At 29.8% G+C, this 25269-nt stretch overlaps 1 protein-coding gene across 8 annotated transcripts in view; it reads left to right on the top strand.

The window, feature by feature from the left end:
* LOC126844931 (dual specificity calcium/calmodulin-dependent 3',5'-cyclic nucleotide phosphodiesterase 1A-like) overlaps positions 1-17001 on the top strand; it is a 294426-nt gene extending 277425 nt beyond the window's left edge. For 6 of the 8 annotated variants that reach the window (XM_050583434.1, XM_050583432.1, XM_050583431.1 and 3 more), the window contains 9 exons: positions 7690-7957; positions 9313-9429; positions 10728-10868; positions 12474-12643; positions 12759-12920; positions 13038-13240; positions 13707-13955; positions 14113-14220; positions 14319-17001. In XM_050583434.1, the coding sequence (XP_050439391.1) occupies positions 7690-7957; positions 9313-9429; positions 10728-10868; positions 12474-12643; positions 12759-12920; positions 13038-13240; positions 13707-13955; positions 14113-14220; positions 14319-14479 (1579 nt within the window). In that variant the 3' untranslated portion in view covers positions 14480-17001. The remainder of the gene's footprint in view (positions 1-7689; positions 7958-9312; positions 9430-10727; positions 10869-12473; positions 12644-12758; positions 12921-13037; positions 13241-13706; positions 13956-14112; positions 14221-14318) is intronic. The other 2 variants (XM_050583429.1, XM_050583430.1) reach the window with 2 other exon arrangements.
* The last annotated feature ends 8268 nt before the right edge of the window (positions 17002-25269 follow it).

The raw sequence follows: 25269 nt of genomic DNA, 5'->3' as shown, positions 1-25269 counted from the left end.
AGTAACACGGTGTTTTATCATTATAATATTATGTATTATATACATAATATTATAATAATGCAGTATTTGCTAATGTGCATAATAAAAAATATATTAATGCAAACTTAAATTGTACACTGGGCGCTTCCTACATTCATTTTATAAACATGTGTTAAACGCCTTAAACGCTTCATGATAAAATCACTTTTAAATAAACGCTTCCATGCGAATCTGTGGGTAGTATGCATTAACCACACATAGCAACCTAAAAACTGACTACGGTCAAAGTGTAATTTTCCACTATTTTTTGGTTTTTCCTTTATAAAAAAATGACTACAGATTTTTGAGGAAATTGTATAATATGTTATAGTCCTATTCTAGATCTACCTTTGGTCTAATTTTCATACATAAACCCCTTAAACTTTGCATGAAAAAGCGAAATAAATAAAAATATTCCACCCCTTCTAGGAGAAAGGGTGTACAATAATTGTTTAGGTTGTCAACGTTTGTTAGTAGTACTATGTCTTAAGAATATTCTATAAACATTTGGAACTAATTGGACTATTTTGAAAAAAGATATGAAGCGCCGAAATTTTAAGTTAAAAAATATGTACATTTTTTGGGAGTTTTTCTCGATTTTGAAGGGGAAGGGATGAACTTTTTTAATTGTTGGTCTAATAATGTACATTACAGGTACGATTTCTGACCTTAAGAGCTGCTACACGAAGAAATCTGTCCATTGGCTTAAAAGATATTGTGGGTACAGACACAAAAATATAAAAACAAAAAAATAAAAACACATTATTATAAATACAATACCTTCTTAGCTATCGCATTGAAGCTAAAAGTATAGATACTTCAAATTATTTTTTATAAAAACGCCTAATAATATGTTTTTTAATAATTTTAGAATTTTATAACACTTTTTTTAAAGTGTTATTTTTTTCTTAATCAGACCGTGAGACCAATGACTGTTTCCTACATTATCTGTTGGACCACATCAGCTAACAGTTGACTGACTGATCTATAACTTAAATCAAGTACTACATACGTTAGTAATAACGTTTTATACAGCTGTCAGTTACATTTCGATCTAAGTGAAAATCTATTACGAAAACGAATAGAAATAAAACTTCGGGCTTAGATCGTTATTACTCTTGTATGTTTTTCTACAGAACTACGAGGGTTAATAGTTGTTAACAAAACCGAGAATTTAATTAGATGAGGTCAGACATAACGTAACGCCCGATCTCGGTTGGTCTTTTTATCATTTAAATGTTTTTACTCGACAGTTTTTTCATTAAATTTGGTTCCAACAGAGGAGTGTATCAAATTGGTGCACAAAATAAACATAATAACGAAAGTCCTCGAAGTCTTTTGTCAGTAAACGTTCAAAACGTGTTGGTTTTGAGACATTTTAAATTTTTGTATTAGGATGTTCATCTAGTCGTGTTTGATGTTGCCTGATAGCCTTGGCGATTGTGTCTAGAAAAAAAAACACATACAATTTTTTTTATTCCCTTGTGACCTTCGGCGTGGCTGTATCAACAGGATATGGGAAAACGGACTAACGTTTGTTACCACGACCAACCAATATAATATTGGGGTCGTCGACCTGTTATTAGGAATTTCTTGTTGTCATGTAAACGCGAGGTGTTGTTTGTGCAACTTAAGATTAGACTTAAGGTTTATTGTATCCGGGGAACCGCAAAGCTATTACCGGGGTGCAAATTGAAATTCAAACGTAACGTCCGGCATTCGCCCACCCCGTCAACCCTATAATGTCGTTCCCATGTGTAACATAGAGATTGTGCAACGACGGTCGGATAGGCACCTTGTTAGTGTTTGCAGTTAGTTGAAACAACGGTGTTCGGTAGAATGAGATTTTCGCCTATTGGAATTCTCGTTCGGTTTATGGGTCTCGTAAACTTTTGTCGACGATGCGACGTCTCCAATTAGTTGCGGCCCGAAGTTTGTCCAGACCTGGTGGTGTTTTTGGATGAATGATTGAATCGCACAAAATTGAAAAAACGGCACTATGTTGTGTGAAACGCGTTTCAGTACGAACCCTCGGTTATCTGTGCGCGAAACGAATAACCGCAAGCCGTCATTTTACAATTTCAAACAACGCAGGTATTTAAAAATTAAGTTTCAGTTTTTCGATAGTACGCGTATAAAGAACAATAGAGTAAACGAAATTGGCGAAAGACACAACAAACTAAAACTTGTAATTAAAACATGGCCCAAAATTTCGTTTAACGCCAAAGCAACATCTCAAACGGGTTTGTTTCGACACGTCATGACAGTTTGTAATAAAGCTGTTTTCAAAATTATTCCCGTTGAATCGGAAACGAATTGATTAGAAATCTATTAGTCAACAACATATCAAGTGTTCTCTTTTATTCTCAAAATACTATTATATAGGCGGTTTAATATTTACATAATTATCTAAAAGACAGTAATTTTTCAAAATTGTCTGCAATATTATAAAAATTTTTTTCAAACGAGTCTTCAAAATATGTAGCCTCATAATAAGTTTTCATTGCAATATTCTTATACTAGCAGCATTCAAAATACAATTTATAATCTAATAAAAACGTTTTTCTTGTTGTCGCGAGTACGTTCCTACATTCTTAGCATATAAAACACTAAAATTGAAATTTAAGAGACATTCCGCATTTTATTTCGTTGTAGTTCTTTACCAAAGACTTAAACAATTTTACGTAGGTTTTATTTTTATTTTATCTAAAAACGCCTGTAAACCACTGTCTTGTTTTTGGTTAAAGTCAACTCTTTACAGAGAATTTAAAAAAATATATTTTTTTTTACATCAAAACCAATTTTTTTGTAATTGTTTAAAATCACCAAATGTTATCAATAAATAATAGTTAGAAGAGAACGTTATCTGTGCTTAAGCGTTTTTTAATTTTCCATTACTCAGTTCATTAATTCTAAATAATTTATTGAAGAATACTAAAAAAACTAAACTTAAAAAATGTATATAAAACAAATTATTTGATCTATCGAATATTAGCAAGCTAAAGCATAGATAATATTCTCCTGAATTTTTCTATGAAAATCTTGAGAGTTAAGTAGTCTCTAACAGTATTTATTTGCGCAAGCCCGTGGTCATAATATAAATTACGAGTGGGTAGCTTGAACTGCCTTAACTAACTATTTCTACTACTAAATCTCATACGCTGTAAGTTTGATATTATAATATTCTCGGTCTGTCTCTCTACCTCTCAATTTAATAACCAAACTGATTGACGACTAAATACTCGCGTGTGCATGGATCTGACAGCTTACCTCGCCCGTTTCGTCTCATCAGCTCTTATAGCTCCAGTAACTGTTATATATAATGTACAGTTTGGATCACGAGGATTTGATAGATTTCCATATTATATTCCGTGCACAAATCTGTAATCTCCTAATGGTCCACATTGTAGATATACTGATGCACCGTTGTATATTATGTTTAGTGCACCCATAATCGTATTAACTATACATTTAGTTGTTGGTTATGCAAAATATGTAGGTGATAATTGCGAATAATGTTGTATATAATATTGGGTACAACTCAATTTCATACTGGAACATTGAAAGCATTGCGTAGAAAATTATTGAGCTTATATTATATTAATATATTTACATTTAATTACACTCATGCGTGAACAATAATTCAATGAACGCGCAGACTACACAAAATACAATTACACCGTTCAAAGAGATTTTAATATAATTCCGTGTTCTCTTGATAAAACGTATTTTAGAAGCTGATTGGATTGAGATACTGTTGTCTATATATTATGTCATTGATCGTATTAAATGTGGCATCATTATGAACTGGTTATATTACACAAGCGAATAATTAGCTTTAGGAATTCAAATTTAATTGGATATTATTCGATTCAATTCGTATCACACAACCTGATTAATATTTGGTAGTATGTAAATCTATTATGAATCTCGACCACAAGCCAAGGTAATACCATTGATTATAAATAATATAGATAGCCCACTGGCATGTATTTTTTGCTGCGCGTAAATTGTGCCGTTGTAGAGGGCTTTATACTGTTTTTAGTTATGTCGGTAGATACTGTGTGAGCGCTGACGATCGACGCGCAGGCGCAATACAGCCAGGAACGACGTAGTGCGCTTGCGCAACGATCGTCAGCGCTCATGGTACCTACCGCCATAACTAAAAACAGTATAAAGCGCTCTACAACGGCCACAATTTACGCACAGCAAAAAATACATGCCAATGGGCTATGTATATTATTTATAATCAATGGTATTACTAACAACTGTATTATTTTATTCAACACTTACGTTATCTCATGTCAGTTAACGATATCTGTCAATCAGATAAGCAAGATGCTAATCTTCTTCCGTGTTCAATTAGCTTGAATTGCCTATCCACTTCTCGTTTTTTACATCTCTCGTTTTTAATATATATATATATTAGTTGTTTTATTGTCAATTATTGACATGTTATTACCTACTTATTAATAATTGAGCATAACAAAAAGCATGTTTGTTATATGGATTGTACATATCAGTAACTATGTTCGATATAACGCCGTAAATCTTCTATATTTTGCCACATCTCCACTCGAGACTATTATTGCAAAAATAATAATTATTCCCATTTCAAAATCGATAATGGCCAATCGATGTGCGTGGATGAAGAGAAACTGCAGTCATATTATGATTATATCATTGCTTCAGCATTGGGCGCTTGTCGAAAGTTCAATTGATTCCCATCAACGATACACCTAACAAGTGAAATGTAATTACCTGGTTAAATCCACTGACAAGCCGACGGTAGTCTATTCTCCGTCAAAGGCTACTCACGAACACCGTTCAATGTCTCCGGGCTATAGTTTCCTATGATATTATCAATTGTCACTACAACACCACACAATACAATATCGGTTAGGACGACCTCGGTGCGGGTAATTTTGATTTGCCAATATGTTTCCTTATATTAGCTGTAATGGTTGTTATAGGAATTGTATTACTTATATCGGATAGAGGAATATTGTCCTCGAGTATTAATATCGATCCGTTTAGTTTCGTACGTGCGATAATCGGAACTGAATGCCAGTAATTCGTAATGGATGTATTATTATAATTATGTATAAATGTATATTTTCTCTTAAAAGGGTACCCTTGTTGTAGGAGTTGTACAGCGTTTATTGTGTTCATCACAATACATTTAAGTAATATCGTTGTTCGTCGGAACGATGATAGTTGTGTTGACCATTTGCACACCGAATTAATGCCAGACGACCAGTACGGTAATTCCCTTTGAAATGATCGGTACCTCCAAAGAGAGGGTTCGGCACAGCCGCCGTGACCCTTTTTAATATGTACAGCTATGTAAATGACCGAGGGATGTCCATTCGAGGGTGGCGATGCTCGTTTTAGGAGTCATTAAAACAATAATTATACCGAAAACCAAGGTCCACCCCACCGTTCTTAACAATCATAATAACAATAGTAATAAAATGAATAGACTCTAGGTGCTATAATTATTTTAAAAGCGAGCACGTTACTGGTATATTGACTGGTAGAGTTTAGTATATATATATATATATTATACATAGCTTTTATCATTACTATATCATTATCTAGGTCTTCATTCAATGTAAAAAAAAAAAAAGTCAACGTCGCGTTTTCAGCTGTGGTTATTGGCAAATCTTCTTTAAGCCGAGTACAACAATTACAAAATTACATATGCAATCTAAGATACCTACATCAAATGTATAATAGTATCTTATGTATTTGTATTGAACAAATATATTACATTTCTCGCATCCATGTATTTTTAGATACCTAAGCATGCTTAAACATTTATTGGATGTATTATAAAAATATATAAGTTGTTACTTTTGTATGGTAACTATGTAGACCATAATATAATATAACGTGTTGTTTGTTGCTCGCAATCGTTGTAGTGCTCTTGACACCAAAGCTTATATGTATTGTATTAGATATTATTTGTTTATAAAAATTGTTTGGTTTGTTTTTTTATTACCATTGATTTAATGGACTAGTCGATAAAATTATTTTTTCTTGTAATATTGTAATTTATATACTATATATAAAGTGTCGTATATTAATTTCACGACTGTTGGACATGCATGCGTTGTCGTATGTCCGTTAAAAAAGAAAAAAGGTACCACACAAATAAGAAAACAAGTCACGATACTCCTTAGAAAATTACTTGTCACACGGTTTGTAGAAAATATTTTTTTAAAAATCGCTTACAATTAGAGAAAACTTTTTTTATCAACAACATGCATGAAATACGCTAAGCACATGGGTGATACGAAAAACCAACGTTGCGTCAGTCTTATCCTATTTTTCCCCTATCGTATTGTTTTTTTAATATATATATATATATATATCTTCGTATAATTAAAAATGATCATTTCGATATAATCTAAATAGGTATTACATTATCGTCAAGAATTTCAAAATGTCGAAACAACAGTTCTAATTTTATACCTAAACTAAAGAATAAAAATACATTAAAACTTATCGTAACTATACCAATCATATTAATTTTAGTTTAAATTAATTAATTATACGCTATTAATAGCGCAATATTATTTTAACAAATTAATTCTAATGTTTGTTTTTTAAAAATTATATTCTTGGAAAATAATTACAATTTTATAAAATTACCAAATATTTACCGTTTTTAGTCTTTTCCAGAGCACTTTTGAATCTTAAATGCTAAATGGGAACGTACAGTAATTAACTTTTTTATTTAATAATAATTTGCTGAACATTTTACCTGGTTGATAACCAGTTTTTAACATCTAAATTTAAAGTTATTAAAGTTTAAAATTTAGGACGGGAGACGTAGTGCGCTTGAGTAATGCGTGCGGAAATCATAATACTAAAATTTCCCCCTTCTATATTTTGAACTTTAATACCTGACTAAAAGTAGTTATTCAGAACTGGTTTTCGATCAGACAACATTCGTAGGAAGTTATTCTACTTTCAAAAAGTTGTTTAAATAAATGTGTTCCCATACAGTTTTCAAAAGTTGATAGCGCTATGGGAAATACTAGGGTAGTTAAATATTTGGCAATTTAATAATGTTCTACTATAACATCAAAAAAAATATTTTCAAAAAGAAAAACTATAAAATTGCAATTATTCTCCGAAAAAATGAGTGTCTTAGGTTTAATGGATCACCTTGTATAAAAAAAAATGTTAAACTTCATATTTTAATTCTTAATACTCTGGTTGAATAGTTTTGTTCTGTGTTAAGTAGATCATAGATATAATAATTTGAATAAACTTTATTTTTATTGTAACTTTTGAGTGTAAGTATAATGTGTACATTAATACTCAATATATCTATTAAAACATATAAAGTACATTTCTTTATGAATTTGTAGTCACTTCAGTCATATTGTTTTAAGCTTGCCCTACGACGTGACCTGTAGAATTCGGATTAAAAATAGATTAAAACAAAAATAAAGTTGAACTTTTGCAGTATCCTGCAAGTACTCCCGATCAAATACCTTCCAAACGCGGTTTCTACCCAGAATTGATTGTAACATGTTTGTATGTTTACTCTATCAAAATCATATCTTTTTTGACGGCATACAAGGACAGCGCTTATACTTAGTTGTCATAATGCTAATTGGATGCTTCGTTTGTGTGTGTGTTTGTGTATATGTACAGAAGATTGGCAGCCGAGGAGGACGACGAATTGTCAGAGGTGCAACCTGACAAGGTACCGCAGGAAGTGCGCGACTGGTTGGCATCGACTTTCACCAGACAAATGGCTACCCCCAGGCGTAGGGGTGAGGACAAGCCCAAGTTCAAGTCAGTGGCCCATGCTATCAGAGCCGGCATATTTGTAGACCGCATTTATAGAAGAATGACAACTACGCCATTGATGCAGTTTCCGGATAATGTGACGGAATCGCTCAAAGTAAGATTGCAAATGGTAATTATCGTTTACAACTCAGTATAAAAGTGTAACATTAAATTATTATGAAATAGTAGATTATTTTATTTTGTATCTTACGCGGTTTTGACAATCATTCTTAGAGATTATAATATGTAAGTTTTTAAACAGCGCAACACACCTATTGACATGAACATATCTTAAGGTGGGGTTCTGTCGAAAACCTGACGCTTTTATCACACACATTGACAAAGGGGAACATGTGGGGAGGATATGACTAGGGGGTTGTGAAGAAATGGGTTGAACAGCTAATTTTGTAGAAGTCGCCAAAATATATATTTATGTTCCAATGTCTTTTCTTCGAAGGAAAGATTAAACGTTATTATTTTTATACCTAAAACCTGTAAAAGAAGCACGGTATTTTTTATTGCTCAAAATAAGAAACATGCCGAACGAAAATTATGAAGACGCTTCGTAAAGTAATCGGATATTGATACGTTTTTATTTGTTCAAAGAATGACGTCGTTCTACAGTTTAAAAATTATATTACTAAGCGCCGTAATAAGAGTTTGAATATTACTTTATTATACATATATATGTTTTATGTTTGTATTAATCAGAAGTTTGAATTATAATATCTGGACTTTATAGTATGTCTTCTTATAACGAACACAATGTTCAATTGTTCGATTATGTTCGATTATTGTTCGACAATGTTCCATTTATTTTACTGAACTTAATAGTTTTTCTTGTAAAGTTTGTTTATAGCGCCAAAGTGACTTATAACTTACATAAAAAAATTATTACCTTGAAATTAATCTCTAAATCAAAAATATCAAAAAATAATTTGTTTTCATTGAAATTCATTAAAATTGGTTTTTGTCAAATGTTTATATTTTTTCTGTTCTTAAACAATTTTTCAGCATTTATACTTATATATTTCTACAACTCACTAAGTTTTCTCTTAAAAATGTATTTATTTTGTATTGTTAGTCAAGTTGTGTGCTGGGTTGATCCCACGGGGCTTATGTTGTTCTTTTGAAACATCTCTTACCTTTTCGGTTTAAAGTCTTGTCGCCGTAGAAATCATTTGTCCGCTTAAATATTGTGAGACGAATGATGTAGGGCGAGACCGTATTTGGTTATTGTTAAAATTTGTATTACATATCAAAGTAAGTAATTACTATAATATCATATTTGTAGTATTTTATAGGAAATAATAATAAATTGTGATGTATTTAAGTTAGTGTTCAACGATAAAATATAACCCGTGGGGTTCTTAGTGCTAGTAAGTCAACAACCAAATTAGCATATATTAGTGGTTCAATATTATCAATGTGTGTGTGTGGACGGTAAGAAGGTGTTACGCAAGCCACTGTACTTTTTGTTTGCAGAACGTAAACGATTGGTCATTTGATGTATACGAGCTAAGCAGTTATGCAAACGGACAGCCTCTCAAGTACTTAGGTTACGACTTGCTTAACCGTTACGGGATATTCCAGAAATTTAAAGTAAGCACAAATCGTTTAGATAACAAAAATATACTCATAAAGTTCATCGGATCTACCGATTAATTAAAACCGTACACAAAAAGAAATGTATTTAATCATTCTTAACAATATTCTGATGCCTTTGTACGTTTGCACTCATAAAAAGCTACTTACTAAGTATAAAATTGCACAGCATGCCAACTACTTAGTGTCTATATATTCTGCTGAATTAAACGCTATTACACAGTTTTTTTATTCATTTGTATTTTTTTACTATTTTTATACCGGTACCTTTATAATACTTTTAATTAAAAAAAAAAACATTGAAATATGCGTTATTTAAACTCTGGTTATTACATTTTAACTATCAGATCATACTTACATACTGTTAAATAACATCATAGGCGGAGATTGGGGGGTGCTTGGGGGGCTTAGCACCCCCATAATTATCAATAACCCCCCCAATTATTTGATCACTTATCAAAGTAATAAATTCCTTAATTAATGGAGTAAAAACTAAAATTATTAATAAGAATAAATTATGAAAATTATTTCAGTTCCAAAACGGCAAAACATTATAACAATGTTTTTGATAATGTTATCATTTAATTTTAATTCAAGTGCTAAATAAAGTTATACATTTTTCAAAAAACGCAATAAATATTGATAAAATTCAAACGGCTCTAACCCAAAATGTATTTCCCAGCTTATTTAAATTATTTTAAGTCGCCATGTCTTTGCCAATTAGTTCAGCTACATGCGAACGCAGCTTTTCAGCTATGCGCAAAATTAAGACATGGTTACGTACTAGTATGTTGCAAGACAGGTTTAATAATTCATCCATATTGTACATTGAAAACGATTTAAATATTGATGTAGAAAAAATAATTGATATATTTGGATCTAAGAATAGGTACATTGCATATATACTGCAAAAATATACAAATATTGTATTATAATTATTATGATTTTTATTTATACATTTATAGTGTTATATATTAATAATTTAGGAGTGTAAATCCTTTGCAGGTCATTTTAGGTAGAAAAATGCTAGCCCCCCCCCAAAAAAATTAATGAAATCTCCGCCTATGAATAACATATTAATTGGTAATAGTCAATAAAAAAATGTCATCATATTTTATCACAAATATTTTAAATAAAAACGTGACTTCGGAAACAGATTATTTAGTTATTATTATGTAATAAATTGAATAAAACCCGTAAAAATAAAGTAAAACCCTAATGGGTTTATGTGTAAAATAATATTGAATTGTTGATATAACATTTTTTTACCGATCCTTATTTATTATTATTATTAGGTGCCGACTGTCGTGATGGAAAACTTCTTAGCGAAAATCGAAGAAGGATATTCGAGACACAAGAACCCGTACCATAACAATTTGCACGGTGCCGATGTAGCTCAAACCGTTCACTACATGCTGTTCCAGACAGGACTAATGGTAATAAGTCTCGCTCGTTACCATTTTTACTGTGCAAATGTAGTGGATTAAACTTCAAAGGAAAACATGTGTTTAAACTTTAACTACTCACACCGTACAATATAATATATTCTGGGTTAGAGAAGTAGGTACCAGGTGTCTAGTGACCCAATTAGTCGCCGTCTGAACATTGATTTCTTAAAATACTGTTGGTCAATAAATCTCTTTACCTTCTAAATCCATTTAAGTATACCCTGTCTAATTATTTTTGATCTTTGGTGGATATTTAGTGCACAATAAAATAGCATAGAAAATGTCAAAATACATCCATAATGCCTATTAATACTATTTATGTCAAATGAGTGGGCAAAACCTGGTGGGTGTACAATTCGTTTTTTAGCTGAAATATAACATGAAAAACATGTTAAGCATTTACATTTTGTTATTTGAAATTAATTTGTTTTAATGGAGCCATGAAAATTAAAGAAATTGCAATTACATTTTGTACATTTTTACTGCAAATGATGACACACATAGTCTAAGGCATAAACGTATTTTATGTTCTAATATATTCCAGAATTACAAAAAAGGTATATTTCACGACGTTGTGGTATTTAAAAAATCCAATTGTTTCTTTAATTATATTTTTTCGTTAAGAAAATATTCTTTAATAATACATCCGTTGACATCTAGCACATAAATAAATTACAATAAATCTAGTATATTTTTAAATTACAATAATTAATTTACATATATATTATAGTTATCATTTAAAACATTTGGTTTTTGCATTTAAAAAATTGAAAAATCTAGAATTGCATTGTAATTTCAGTTTTTCTCTGTATTACAACTAATTACTATATTATCTGTTATTAAACTATTTTGTATCTTATAAGTATAGTCGTATAATCAGTAATTATTAAACCTAAATAAACTTTCGTCGACGGGTAACGTATAACAATAATAAATAATAATTTAAATAGATCAGATAACTTCTGTATAACTCAACGTAAAATGTCACGCCATCTAGGAACACAGTTTGTTGTGTATAAGCGTTGCGTTACAGACGATACAGAGTGCAGGCCCTAATCATTATTTAATATTATTCCGTAGTTAATCTACTTAGAAAGCATGGTTTAGACTCACAGGCGGGAAACCCTTCATAAAGTGGGAGTAAATACCACTTTTTAATACAAGTAAATAACATGTTTTATTTTAATCGCAAGCCTAATCAAAATACGTTAAAGCATAAAAAAGCTAAAAAAAATATCAAATCTTTTTATTATTTCTATTCATAAAAATTATATTTAATTTCGACCTATTTGTTTACCATAATTCATCTGACCCTAAATAATATATTTTATATACAGTTTCATAATAGATAATAGACGTGGCAACACATACCTACACATTTTCATGATATTACTGAAATTTCTTCCTTTGATCTAACTTGACTACTTTATACAATTATTTTATTAACTCTGCTGTAGCTACGGCATTATTAGTACAATTAAATAAATATGTGATCCAATAATATAAAAAAAAGACCTCTTGTGTCGACATTTTCCAAAATTAAGCGCTAGTCGCTATTACTGAGGGGCTTATACTGAATGTTATCGTTCACAGAATTGGTTGACAGATTTGGAAATATTCGCCATGTTAATAGCGGCAATCACTCACGACTATGAGCACACAGGAACCACCAATAATTTCCACGTGATGTCGGGATCGGATATTGCTTTGCTGTACAACGACCGCGCTGTGTTGGAAAACCATCACATCAGTTGTACCTTCAAGTAATTGATTCGCCCCTGGTCGGCCATCTCTATTATTCTTCTTATACTATTATGACTGCTGTAATATAATAGAACTGCTATACCTATAACCGTACAACCGATGTGGTATGTTTAGATTGCTGAGAGACGACGATTGTAACATATTGGTGAATTTGACAAAAGAAGAGTACCGCGAATTCCGTTCGCTCATGATCGATATGGTGTTGGCGACTGACATGAGTTTCCATTTTCAGCAGCTGAAGACTATGAAGACATTGATATCTTCGCCAGAACCCACGTGAGTCAAATGTGAAAATATGGTCCCCGACGTCCAACATTAAACACGAATAACAACGAACAAAAACTGATGTTGTTTAATTATTGATATACAAATAACGTTTCCGCCCCGATTTAGGATTGATAAATCTAAAGCTATGTCCATGGTACTGCACTGCGCCGACATAGCGCACCCGGCCAAGGAATGGAAATTGCATTACAAATGGACATGCCAGTTGCTAGAGGAATTCTTCTTGCAGGGAGATTTAGAGAATAAGCTTGGATTGCCCTACAGTCCGCTGTGTGACAGAAACAACACGCTTATTGCTGAATCACAAATTGGTGAGTCATTTATTATTTTTAACAAAAAAGGTCTAATATACAAATGTTTTAAAGATTATTATTTGTATACAATTTATGATCAATAGCGTGGGTCCAATTTTCAGTCCTCAAGTCCTAAAATTACACCTAAAAAAGCAAAATAATGCAAACAAATTTATTATATTTTTTTTTGGTTTATCAACGTTTACCGATAGTATCTACATTATCCAAACAATACTCTTCGGAACACAAATTTGGAACTAGTTATACTATTTTTAAAAAAGTTATAGCGTGCCGTTATTTTGTATCGAAAAATATTCAATTTTTAGGTTTTTTCAATGTTTAAATATTTAACTTAATAATTATTTAATAAAACTAATGTAAAAATATAACTTTTCTATTGTTCTATTTGTTTTGTAATGTTTATATAAACTCATATTAATTCAATAAAAGTTTAAAGTTTTAAAATAATTTTGTTTCTATACAGGTTTTATTGAATTTATTGTCGAGCCCAGCATGTCATTGTGCAGCGATATGCTCGAAGTGATATTGGGACCAATCAACGTGGTTTCAAACCCTGTGACCGATGAAACGTCCGTCGTTGATAAAAAAGCAGATGACAATGAGAGATCAGAATCAGATGTCTCGATTGCTTGTAACGCTATGAGCAACAACTTGGAAGAAGTTGGAACATCAGGATCAAAAGACGCCAATGAAGATGATACTAAGAGCGGTGGTAAATCAAATGTTTCTGAATTATTTATTGATAACGTAGTATTTCGTTTTGCTTATCAACTTTTATAAACATTTTAAATATAAATATCAACTGACGAAATAAATAATCGTGGATAACAATACTAGAGAATTATACCTAGAATTGATTTCGGTTTTAGACAAAAAAGCAAACGGTAATGCAGAAGTCAAACTGTTTAAAATTGAAAAGCCATGGAGAGATTGCTTGGAATTTAACAAAAAAAAATGGATGGCTCAAGCGATCAAAGGTAATCACTATTCCAACCCTATAAACATACCGTTTACTGTGTAATATAGTTATTAATAATATATAAAATAAACTTGTATATTCTATTTGTATACACAGAACAAAAACTACGATTGTCAAAGACCACGTACACTATGAGCGACATCCAAGTGTTATCAACAGAGTCTACACCAGTAATTTCGACTGTCTCTTCGACAGTCACATCACCAGTCTCTACGCCAGACAACCCTAAACCTTTTCCGGATAAAAATGACGAATAGATTTTTCCTTTTGTTTTCGCCCACCATTTCGGTCTGCTATTCGGCCGTAACACTATTTATTAATCATTCCCATTTAAATGTTGTACATGTGTACGAATTTATTGTTTATTATTACCATTACTGTTATTATTATGACTACTACTATTTTATATTATTACTAAACCAGTAAGCACAATATAAATTATTATTATCATTGCGTTATAACAGTTACTACTCTGTAACCGGACTCAAAAGTCTTAAAAACCCAATGTAATGCAATAGTACTATCATAATATGGGGCAACGGATAGCCGCTGCAAATTAGCAGCTACTAAGTCTTTATACTGGTTCCTCATTCATTGGTATCTCAAACCGGTAATCGCCTGTGGTCATTTTTTTAAAATTCATATCAATAATTTTTATTCTCTTCTTACTCATTCAAATTTAAATCTTACACTGCCATCAGTTGTATGATTATCGCCCCTTTACACGGGTACGCCCTTTAAAACTGACTAGGGCCGCGTTTGGGCGTAGCCAATCTTATGGCTATCCTCCGACCGTTAGTCAAATGATATATTCTAAATTAACGTGACTGACAAATTATAATTATTATTCAAAAACTGTTTAAAATAGTATATAAATTATTCCATTCAATCTAGGAAAATTAGTTTCTAGAGTAAATTAATTGTTGTAAGGATTAACAACACCTTATTTGTATTGTTATTCAAGACATAAAACATCACGATCAATATATCATTTAATAATTTTGAAATATTGAGTATTATTAATTATTTATGTAAATAAACTTCTGATCATTCCGAAAGTGCATTCCAAAATCTAAAAAAATTTCATAGAATTTTAAGAAATGGGCGATGACGGTTATTATATTAGTCTTAGTATATTAGAACGACCAAAAATTAGTTTGGTACTCTAAAAGTTTATAGGAATATAAATATTTTACCGGCTATTCTCTAAAGCCTACCACATAGTTTTACTTTCGATAAGTTTGATTGTTTGATTGTTTTGAACGTTTCGTTATAGATGTCAAAAGTAATCGGGCGTTGTTGTGTTAGTATTAATTAGGGTTAATAATTTTAACCTTCTTACGTGTTCGCTTAGACTAATGATAAGTACTCGCATATGAGTAATCCATACCGGGCGCATATAAATAAAAAAAAAAATAGTGTAGGAACTATAGCTAATATTCGATTATTATTAAAGGACTTGACTCTACTGATTCATTTTTGCCCCATACGTCGTAATAGGATCTTAGCGTTACCACTAATGGACAAGCAGAGATCAAAAATATATTAGCATAGAATAATATTAATAACAAAACAAAAATTAGTGCCAATCTCATAATTTTAAAAGCACGTTAAGCGCATTTCCTATATCTATATACTATATAATATAAACAAATAAAATTAAGTAAATATAGGTAGGTATTAGGTGTATTGTTTTTCTTTTTAACTGTTCTGGCCGATCTCTTCTTCTGACCTCTATAGATTATAGGTACGCAATTAGTGTATAGTCAAACATACATGTTACATCTTGTCGAATCTGACATTTTCTTTATGACATTTGACACCGCCTGTGTTATTGACTATATAATATTTGTATTATTTTCATGCAATTATTATAATGTTTTTCATTTTTATGCGAATTCATTTTCTCTACATTCAGTCATGATAGTATAATTGCTACAGGCTTGTGACCGCTTACTGTGGTTCGTTTATATGGTGAAAGTTCTTTTACAAAGTTTTAATATCATCATGGGTTATTAATCTTTTGTAGGACCACAATAATGATGTAGGACTAAGGCGTGTTTTTAAAAAAAATGATATTCCACAAATGTAATACTCCCAAAAAATGTACATAATATACAAACATATTAAGTCATTATGGAGAAATTTAATTGAATGCCACAAACTAGCCGTTCTGCCACATTCTTTGTCCGCATTATCTCAGCTTTAGTTAAGTAGTGACTAATTCGCTTAAAACGGTTATGGCTTTATAACTGTTATGATCACAGGCACTAAATAATGTAATGTAAATACATTACATTATCATTTTATCAGTGACAAATAACCGGTTTTAAAAAGTCAACATACGGTTGTCAAATACCCGAATAACATCCCGGGATAAACAGAAAAAAATGAATAAACTATATACTAAGATCTGTCATAAACAGCTTTTTAATTAAGGAAAAAGGTAGAACACATTTTTTTTTTCGTCCAACTGAGAACCATTTCCTATTCTTCAATAATTATTTATGTACACATTTATTTTTACTTTGTGTAATTAGTGACATTTTATAAAGAACCTTGAGTAACAAATCCATTTTTTGTCTTTTAGGTAATTGTATATTGTGCGACTGTAATTTTATTTCAATCTAGCTCTTGCCTTTTCGTCTGTACTAGAAAATGTTTTTTTTTACAACACAATAATAAATATTAGTGACTAGCTTCAAAAAGTTGATTATTTTATATCATACTTTATGACAGCAAGTATTATCGATTACACCAATATAATAATATAAAACTTTTTTATATGATACTGGATTATTTTGTAAATATTTTAATAATATTATACATATATTCATACCAGGTGATCCATTTAACAATTCATGTAATTGAATGGGAATTCAGGATAAAATTTTAATTTAAATATTTTCATATCCGTTTATAAAATTAAGAAATCACGCATTTCCCATTGTGATAATTTTTTTTTTAATACTACTAATTCAAACTAACTAAAACATCGTTTCAGAACAATATTAATTATAAAATGGGATTAATAAAAAAATACTTACCCTTAGATTCATTCGAGTACATAAAATATTTTGGAAGTCATCAATAAAAATAAAGTTACAAATAACTAAATCACTAGTCTAACAAATTTACCATTAAAAAGTTAAAAATATACATAATAAAAATGTAAGAATATCGTATTTATAACGATAAAAATTACTAATATTTTATCTGAAACCATAAGACCTTGTTGGATGTTGGATAGATCACCCTGTATAAATATAATACTAGTTATTATTATTATTATATTATTAAATGATGTCAGGTCGTTTTTAAAACTATATTATTTCTTGATACTGCTGATCAACTTTGTGTTAACATTTTTAAAACTATACTGTACTTTTGATTTAACTAGTAAAATTATAAATTTATTATTATACTGAATATATTTCTTATTTATTCGTATATTTAGGTGATAAGTAAATATTAATATGCAAAATAAAATTATACTTGTAACAAAAATAACGATATAATGCGTTATTTAACCACAATAGATAAATATTATTTATAATAAAATATGATCTTTTTAAATAAGTAATTTAACTCGGACATTAGATGGTTTACTTATTAAATGCTATAATGATTGAAATGCATATAATATTTATACTTTATCATACACATTTATATACTTAACTGTACTTACATTTTTACCTACAGGGTGTTTAATCGTGTGTCAAAATAAAATGATAAACTTGGAGGTGTTTAGACACCTTGTATTTTATATGCGAACATCATAGACATTCTCTTATTTGGTAATTGTTTACCTACAATGAAATCGACCTGAGATTGACTTCTTGGGATGACTAGTACCATAGATTTTATAGTATACAGATAGGACATACCATTGTTAAAATATACAGCGGCTAACATTCGTTTAAGAGGGATGTTCATAAGTATCTGTGTGTGATACAATATTCGTACATTTACTTTCCTCGAAATCGTATAGTCCATTACCGGTTAATAATGGATATCTTATCTGTATAATATAAAATCAATGCTAAACCGTTTTTAAGGTAAACAAAAAAAAAAACAAATTGTAAAAACAATTTGATAGTTATCTTGTTAATATTGTTAAGTCTAAAAGTCATTATGAATAACAACCAGTAACTTTTTAAACATTTGTTACTATATTATAAGCTGTAAAACGACTTAACATGAAATTGATTTGTATAATTATTAACGAACATCCACCCTGTAGACTTGATTATTTTATAGATATTGTCATTATAAACAGAAGGTTATTTAAATTCATTTTTCGTACTATTTTAATTTAATTTAATTGTCTGTAAGTTTAATACTTTAATTTAGTATCATATATTAAATATTATTATTATACAGTATGTCCAGAATGACAATTAATTATAGTACTTAAACATTCCGTAGACCGTAGTTCATTGATCGGCATTTATCAAATTTTAATTTTTTAGTTTTTTAATATTATGCAACCCAAAGTATGATACTAATTATAATATTACTTAAGTAGTAGCTAACCTTATTTTTTATATATAAAACTAGATTCAATATGTTGCCTATTGCAAACATTTTAGTTCCCATTGGGACATTTATATAATATAAATATATTACTTTATTATTATATTAAAATAAATAATACTTTACATAATTATAAAATCGTAGCTCTAACCAAAGTCTACATAATATAGATGTTAATTCATCGTTTTAGGACATACTGTTTAAATAGTCATTATTAATTTGTTATAGAATTTATAGTTATTATTATGGAACTATATTGATTATATAGACAATGTAACAAAAGTTGACAGTTTTACTATTTTGTTAATCTGTTTTCCGTTCTTCGTTTCTGTCTGATAATAAAAGTATATACCTGAAATTTTCACTTGTTTTGTATCTTTATGTCATAAACACCTAACCTACTGCACGCCACATAGATAAAAGTACTACATAATTTATTTTTTATCTATTATATTTACACATATTGTTTGTAATTTCTACACAAGCTTGAAGCATTCTCGGTTTATAAAAGGGCTGACTGAGTTATTAATGGCACTTGTGTAAAAAATAGAGTATTATCACATCCTATATTAATTAATATTTAAAACAACTGATTGTTGAGATTTTTTGCTTGTCAATAAATACGAACAATTATTGTACGCCAAAATGTACAACTGTAACCACTTATAAGTAATCGATTGTACACTTAGCTCGATTTTATTAAAAAATAGACACTTCTAAATTTATACCCAGTAATAAACCAAGCGAGGTCCTCAATAATAATTTTTCAGTAAAAATGTAATCCTGAAATATACACTCCACTTAGTTATAATTTTTGTCACTTGGTATTTTCAAGTGTTTTTGGCAATTCATAAAAACGGACAAACGTAAATAAACAAAAAAAAAACCTTTTATAGACCTACACTAATAGGGTGAAGGAAGGTATTTTCGTGGCATAAGCAATTTCGTGATTTAGTTTATTGATCGCATCGCGTAATTCCCTATTAGAAAATTGTCTTGAAAATCACAAAATTCAAAATTTATTTGACAAAAATCCTTATAGGAGGCCTTTGAGTGATATTAACTCACAGGGGCTGGACGTAATTAAAAAATCAATCGAAACATTTAAAAATGCCGAAAAAGTTACATTTGATCAAAAGATACAATCACAAAAAAAAACGTCCCTCCTTGTTTCACAGGGTTTATTTTTACGCTGACTTCCATACTTAAGCTGTACGAATCAGAAAAAAAAGGAATGGAAACTAATAATAAACCTTATTTTTTAATGACTAATCGATTATGCCAAGACCCTATTGAAAATCTTTTTTCTATATTTCGCCAAAAATAAGGTTATAATCGTAATCCCACTTGCAAAGCTTTTCGGTCTGCATTTGCTAGTGTTTGTTCATTTAATTTAATAAACTCAAATTCCGAAAAATCAAACTGAGGCCGACGAAGACAAATTTTTAACCGCTGAATTTAATGTTGATTCCGTAAAAGAAAATGCCGATACTAATTCGTTACCGTTGTTAACCGCCGCCGTTCAAGAAGCGCACGAAGATTCCGATTCGGATAACGAAATCCCACTATCGCGCAACGTAGAGAATGAAAGTTTAGAACAATGTTCACTTGTATATTTTGCTGGGTATTTGGCTATGCGTTGCTTAAAAAAATTTAATTGCGAGCAATGTCAAATTAGTTAAATAAAAAAAATACAAATTTAACTGACCAAAATCAGTTATTTTTAGTTTTTAAAACATATGACCACATAGACTGGCATTCAGAAGCGGGATTAAAGAGTCCATCTGATATGGTCATTAATATTACTGCAATTTGCCTAAATATTTTTAAAAACAAATTTGATTTTATTAAATCACAAAAAAATCTGGTATATTCGTTGATCGATATGGCAACCACCCAGCTTAACATTGAAAACGCATTGGCTGTAGAAGGTGATTGTCTTAATCATTTAAAATTTTTAATAAAACTTCTTTTTACGGTGAAAATCTACAAAGAATGTAAATGGATGGATAAAAACCCAATCCTACAAACATCATTAAAAAACCGCCTGCAAAATTAAGAATATTTCAGCATCAGTAGAAGCATTGAGTATATACAATCATTGAGTATATATTCAATATATACTCAATGATACAATATATACTCAATGGTAGAAGTTTATCTTTATATAATCAATCGTAGAATTATATTATATTATATTTTTTTAATTAATTTAAAGGCATCTACAAAATTTTAAATACATTTATTTGTTTATATATTTATTTTTAACGATTCTATATCGTTAATAAATTTATTTTGTTTTTTAAATAATTTAATAAAAACAAATTTTTAAATAAAAAAAAAAAAGGACTCCGCTCTATTATTAATTAGTAGCGTACTGCGTAGTTGCATTTAGTTAGCATATTATTATTATTATTCGACTGTAGTATTTGCCTATAAGTTTACTTTTACAAGAAAAATTCAGCATGAAGTTGCGTGTTTTTTACAAAACGTTTTATCATTGAGTATATATATACTCAGTGGTTTTAAACACTTCTGTTTTACTTATTTGAAACCTTTTGACAAGATTTATAACAGGTATCCATAAGGAAGTAAAAATATTTTTACAACTCTATAATTAACATAAAAAAGTCATTTTTTATTCGACGAACCAACAAAATTAAGTACTCGTTCATCAGTTAAACACGAAATTGTCGATTAAGTTATAAAATATTTATTTTTATTTATTGGTGTTTCATAATTTTTATTTGCCATAATTTTAATGAAAGAGGTGAAAATATCGTGTAATGAGCTCAAAATCTGCGATAAAAAAAATATAATAGTTGCAGGGCGTTTAAAACACATCGATATCTCATTGTGCTTATAGTGAGTTAGTTGCGTCTAGTAGAAAGCCGCGGACGCTGGGCCGCGTCGAGCCGAGTGCATTGGGCGTTTAGGTAAAAAAAATATTTTTAATAAATTGGAAAGAAATCACAATATGACAACGTCTCATTTTACCCGATTTGGCATCAATGTTGTAATACAAACATTCGCACACTGGTAAACGCGCAGGTGGCATATGCTTATGCATCATGCTAACCCCAGCTGCTCACTGTCTCATATTCGTTCGGCGTCCGCCGCCGCCCGATGCTTTGTTCTGCATTGGCGGACGACGTCCGTCGGCTACTAGTGGCTAACGCAGCGGCTAGTGTAGACGCGCCTGGACGCCCGTGGCCACTTACCAGCCGTCAAAGGCTTATACCATTGAGTATATACTACAATATATACTCAATGGTAATATATTTAGTAGGATGTATTGAAGGTGTGCATTATTGCTAGTTAATTTTTCATCAGATTATCATAGTCTTCACCAATAATGATTTTCTAAAAATTAGCTTTTGGCTTTCTTAGTCAATTTTTCCAAAAAGGAAAATTCAAAATTTTTGTTTAGCTTCATTAAAACACAGATTTGAACAATGCAAAGTATAATAGGTATACTAACCAACAAATGAGAGGAATTATTATAAAAATACACTATTTATTCCTATTGACTATGAGAGATGATAAACCGCCGATCAACGTGCCCGGACCTATAACACACTATTTTACTGACACGTAAAAAGTGGAATAGAAGAGTGTGGTTAGCTTATAAGAAGGTGCATAAAAGAGTGAAGGTAGTAATAAGCAAAGAAAAATACAAGCAAAGTTAAGTAGGTATAAATTTGGTTTGCACTAATAAATTGTTAAAAACACATAAAAAACTAAAATTGTAAAAAACCGTTTTTAATTTTTTAATTAATTTGAAAAAACACAATTGCAGAGACACCACATTTCCCAAAAACTAAACAAATATTTTCAATTTTAATATATTAAATAAGATATTTAATGATATTAAACAAATTATATATCTTATCAAATTGATTATCAACATTTATTTATACATTTCCGGACACACAAAATTAAAATGTTAAATGTGTGTCAACTAGCCCTTGGTTTCTTCTTATTACGTATTCTATAACAAGAAAACCATTTCAGACCAATTATTAAAAAGAAAATGTATACAATTTAAAGTCCTCAAAACTAGGTAAAAAAAAAAAATTAAAATTTTAATAAGATATGTTTTTAATATTACGTTTTAAAAATAAAATTAATTTTACAAACACATATTACTAATAAAGTTTAATTGAATTTTACACTGTAGCGGTCGTAGATGTGTGTTTGCTTTAATTAAAGACTATTTTTTCGTATTTTAAAAAAAAATGTCTTCTTTTATTATGTTTAAGCTGAGAAGTTCTATTTAATACATATTAACATGTAGAAAAATAAATAGAACTATAAGTTATTGAAAAACTTTACTCTGATTTTTAATAACAGTACAAAACAATGACATTATCGTTTATTTATAATTATTAGTAATTACAAATTACGTACAACATTAAAACAATATAGCCAATAATATCCATTTATTTGGTGCATATTTTTTGTTTTTAGAATGTGTGCAGCATACACCGTGTTTATGTATTATATTTAGGTAGTTAACTTTTTTTACATTTGATATGGAGGACTGGGGATGGCACCGACGCGACGCTAGTCATTTAATATATTATTTATATATATTTTATATTTAGGTAGTTACTTATGGTCTTATATATTTATTATATTGTCGTGTACCTATGTTATAGAAACATCGTTATAATAGTAGGTAAGCAACCCATAGTATTATTTTGATAAATTTCTTCACCGGCCTTACACAAAAAAAAATGGCTCTGACAAGATGGGGTATCGAAAATATGCGACCCAAGGCACAGGTAAACACAAAATCGTACATGTAAACTGCGCCCGAGTTCTTATCAAGTAGAAAAATGTGACATGTAAACTGCAATGAAAACAACTTATTTCGTTACAGCCATACAATAAATACATCAAATAAAATTACAAATTATCTCTAGTTAACCCTTAACTAGTGACGTGGATTTTTGTAACATTACTATGTAGTGACGTGCGGTATGTCATACCGCACCTCATTTAACTGTGGTTGTGCTTTAAGTTTTTGTGTAAAATAAAACAAATTTGTACACTACAGATTCTATAACTTATATTCTAACTTAACTCATTAAAAAACAGGATAGGTAAAGAATATAAGTTCTTAAGTTGAATTTAGTAAAAATATTTTTAATTTTATTCCATATTTTTTTAAATATTAAAATGGTTATAACAAAATTAATTTTACATGAATTATCTTAAAACTTTTACAGAACTCCCCTATGGACATGTAGGTGTTTCAATATATATGTAATTATGAAAAAAATTTAAAATTTAATAAAAAGAAAACAATGACTAAAATACCCTATTTTTGTCTGTATAATAAAAAATAATTTTTATATAAAAAAATTATTATAATTATTAAAAGTTTTAATTTTAATAAGTAAAATAAAATAGTCTTAAAATATATTTTCATTTTAGGTTAGAACTTTTAATGGCTATAATTTCAAGAAAAAGAGTCAGATCGAGTTGAAATTTATAAGCAATATTTATTTGGTATGCCCGCACACGTCAGTTATATCAAATTTTAATTATACCCATTTCCCACCCCCTAGGGTTATTTTTTAGCCGTAATTTAAAGACCATTAAGTAGAAAATTTATCAGTAGTTAGAACTTATGTTTATCCATAATATAATATAAAATGTGTACCAAAAAAAATTACGTAATAAGTGACGTGCGGTATCACATACCGCTTAACAACTTTAAAATACACTGATAGTTAACTCAGCTGATTTTAACACATTTTATCTGTTGTTATCGATTTATTTAGTTTAAACTTAAAGGTATATACTACAATCGGTGTTTTGTTTCAACAGATAAGAATGAAATTGATAAAATAATAATCAGAGCGGTATGAGATACCGCACGTCACTAGTTAAGAGTTAATAATACTTCAATCGTTACAGCCATATAATATTATACAAAAAAAAAAATTAGAACAAATAATAAGACATTGATATCAATTGGTGTTTCACCGCTAATATATGAATAATTAAACTTTGTAATTTTTCACTTTTTTGTTTTAGAATTTTGATATTTAGAGGTTCATTTGTACTATTTAATTTAATTTATGTTTCTATTTGAATTTCTTTTAATTTTTCTATAAACATAAAAATATTTGGATGAGTTGTATAAAGATAGAATTCAAATGGAAAGACTCGCATGCATTAGTGGTTAAATTTGACGCTGCTGATGCTTGAGCCTATATTTTAGGTGGATACTATGCTTCTTCACTTATCTATACATCTACTAAATAATCCGCAAATCGTGTCACTCTTTCGTCGTCGTGCTTATACTTCATTAAATAATTTAAAAAATACTCAGATACACTTTCTGGGCTTAGAAATTGTATACCGGAGCATTGAACACACCACCTTCTAATATCACTGTTCTTATCCTTATAGTCAATACTCGGGCCATTTTGTTGGATATTTCTAACCTGCCGTCTTTATCAATACTAATTCCCCACGCTAATAAGAAACTCGTCAT

The sequence above is a fragment of the Adelges cooleyi genome, unplaced genomic scaffold (genome assembly GCF_023614345.1).
Source record: "Adelges cooleyi isolate 19-005CV unplaced genomic scaffold, UGA_ACOO_1.1 ACOO_flye_CR_arks_rails_tigmint_CR_PRNA_651, whole genome shotgun sequence".
Lineage (NCBI taxonomy): Eukaryota > Metazoa > Arthropoda > Insecta > Hemiptera > Adelgidae > Adelges > Adelges cooleyi.
Note: the sequence above shows the minus strand (reverse complement) of the source record. Positions and strands in the feature narration are given on the sequence as shown.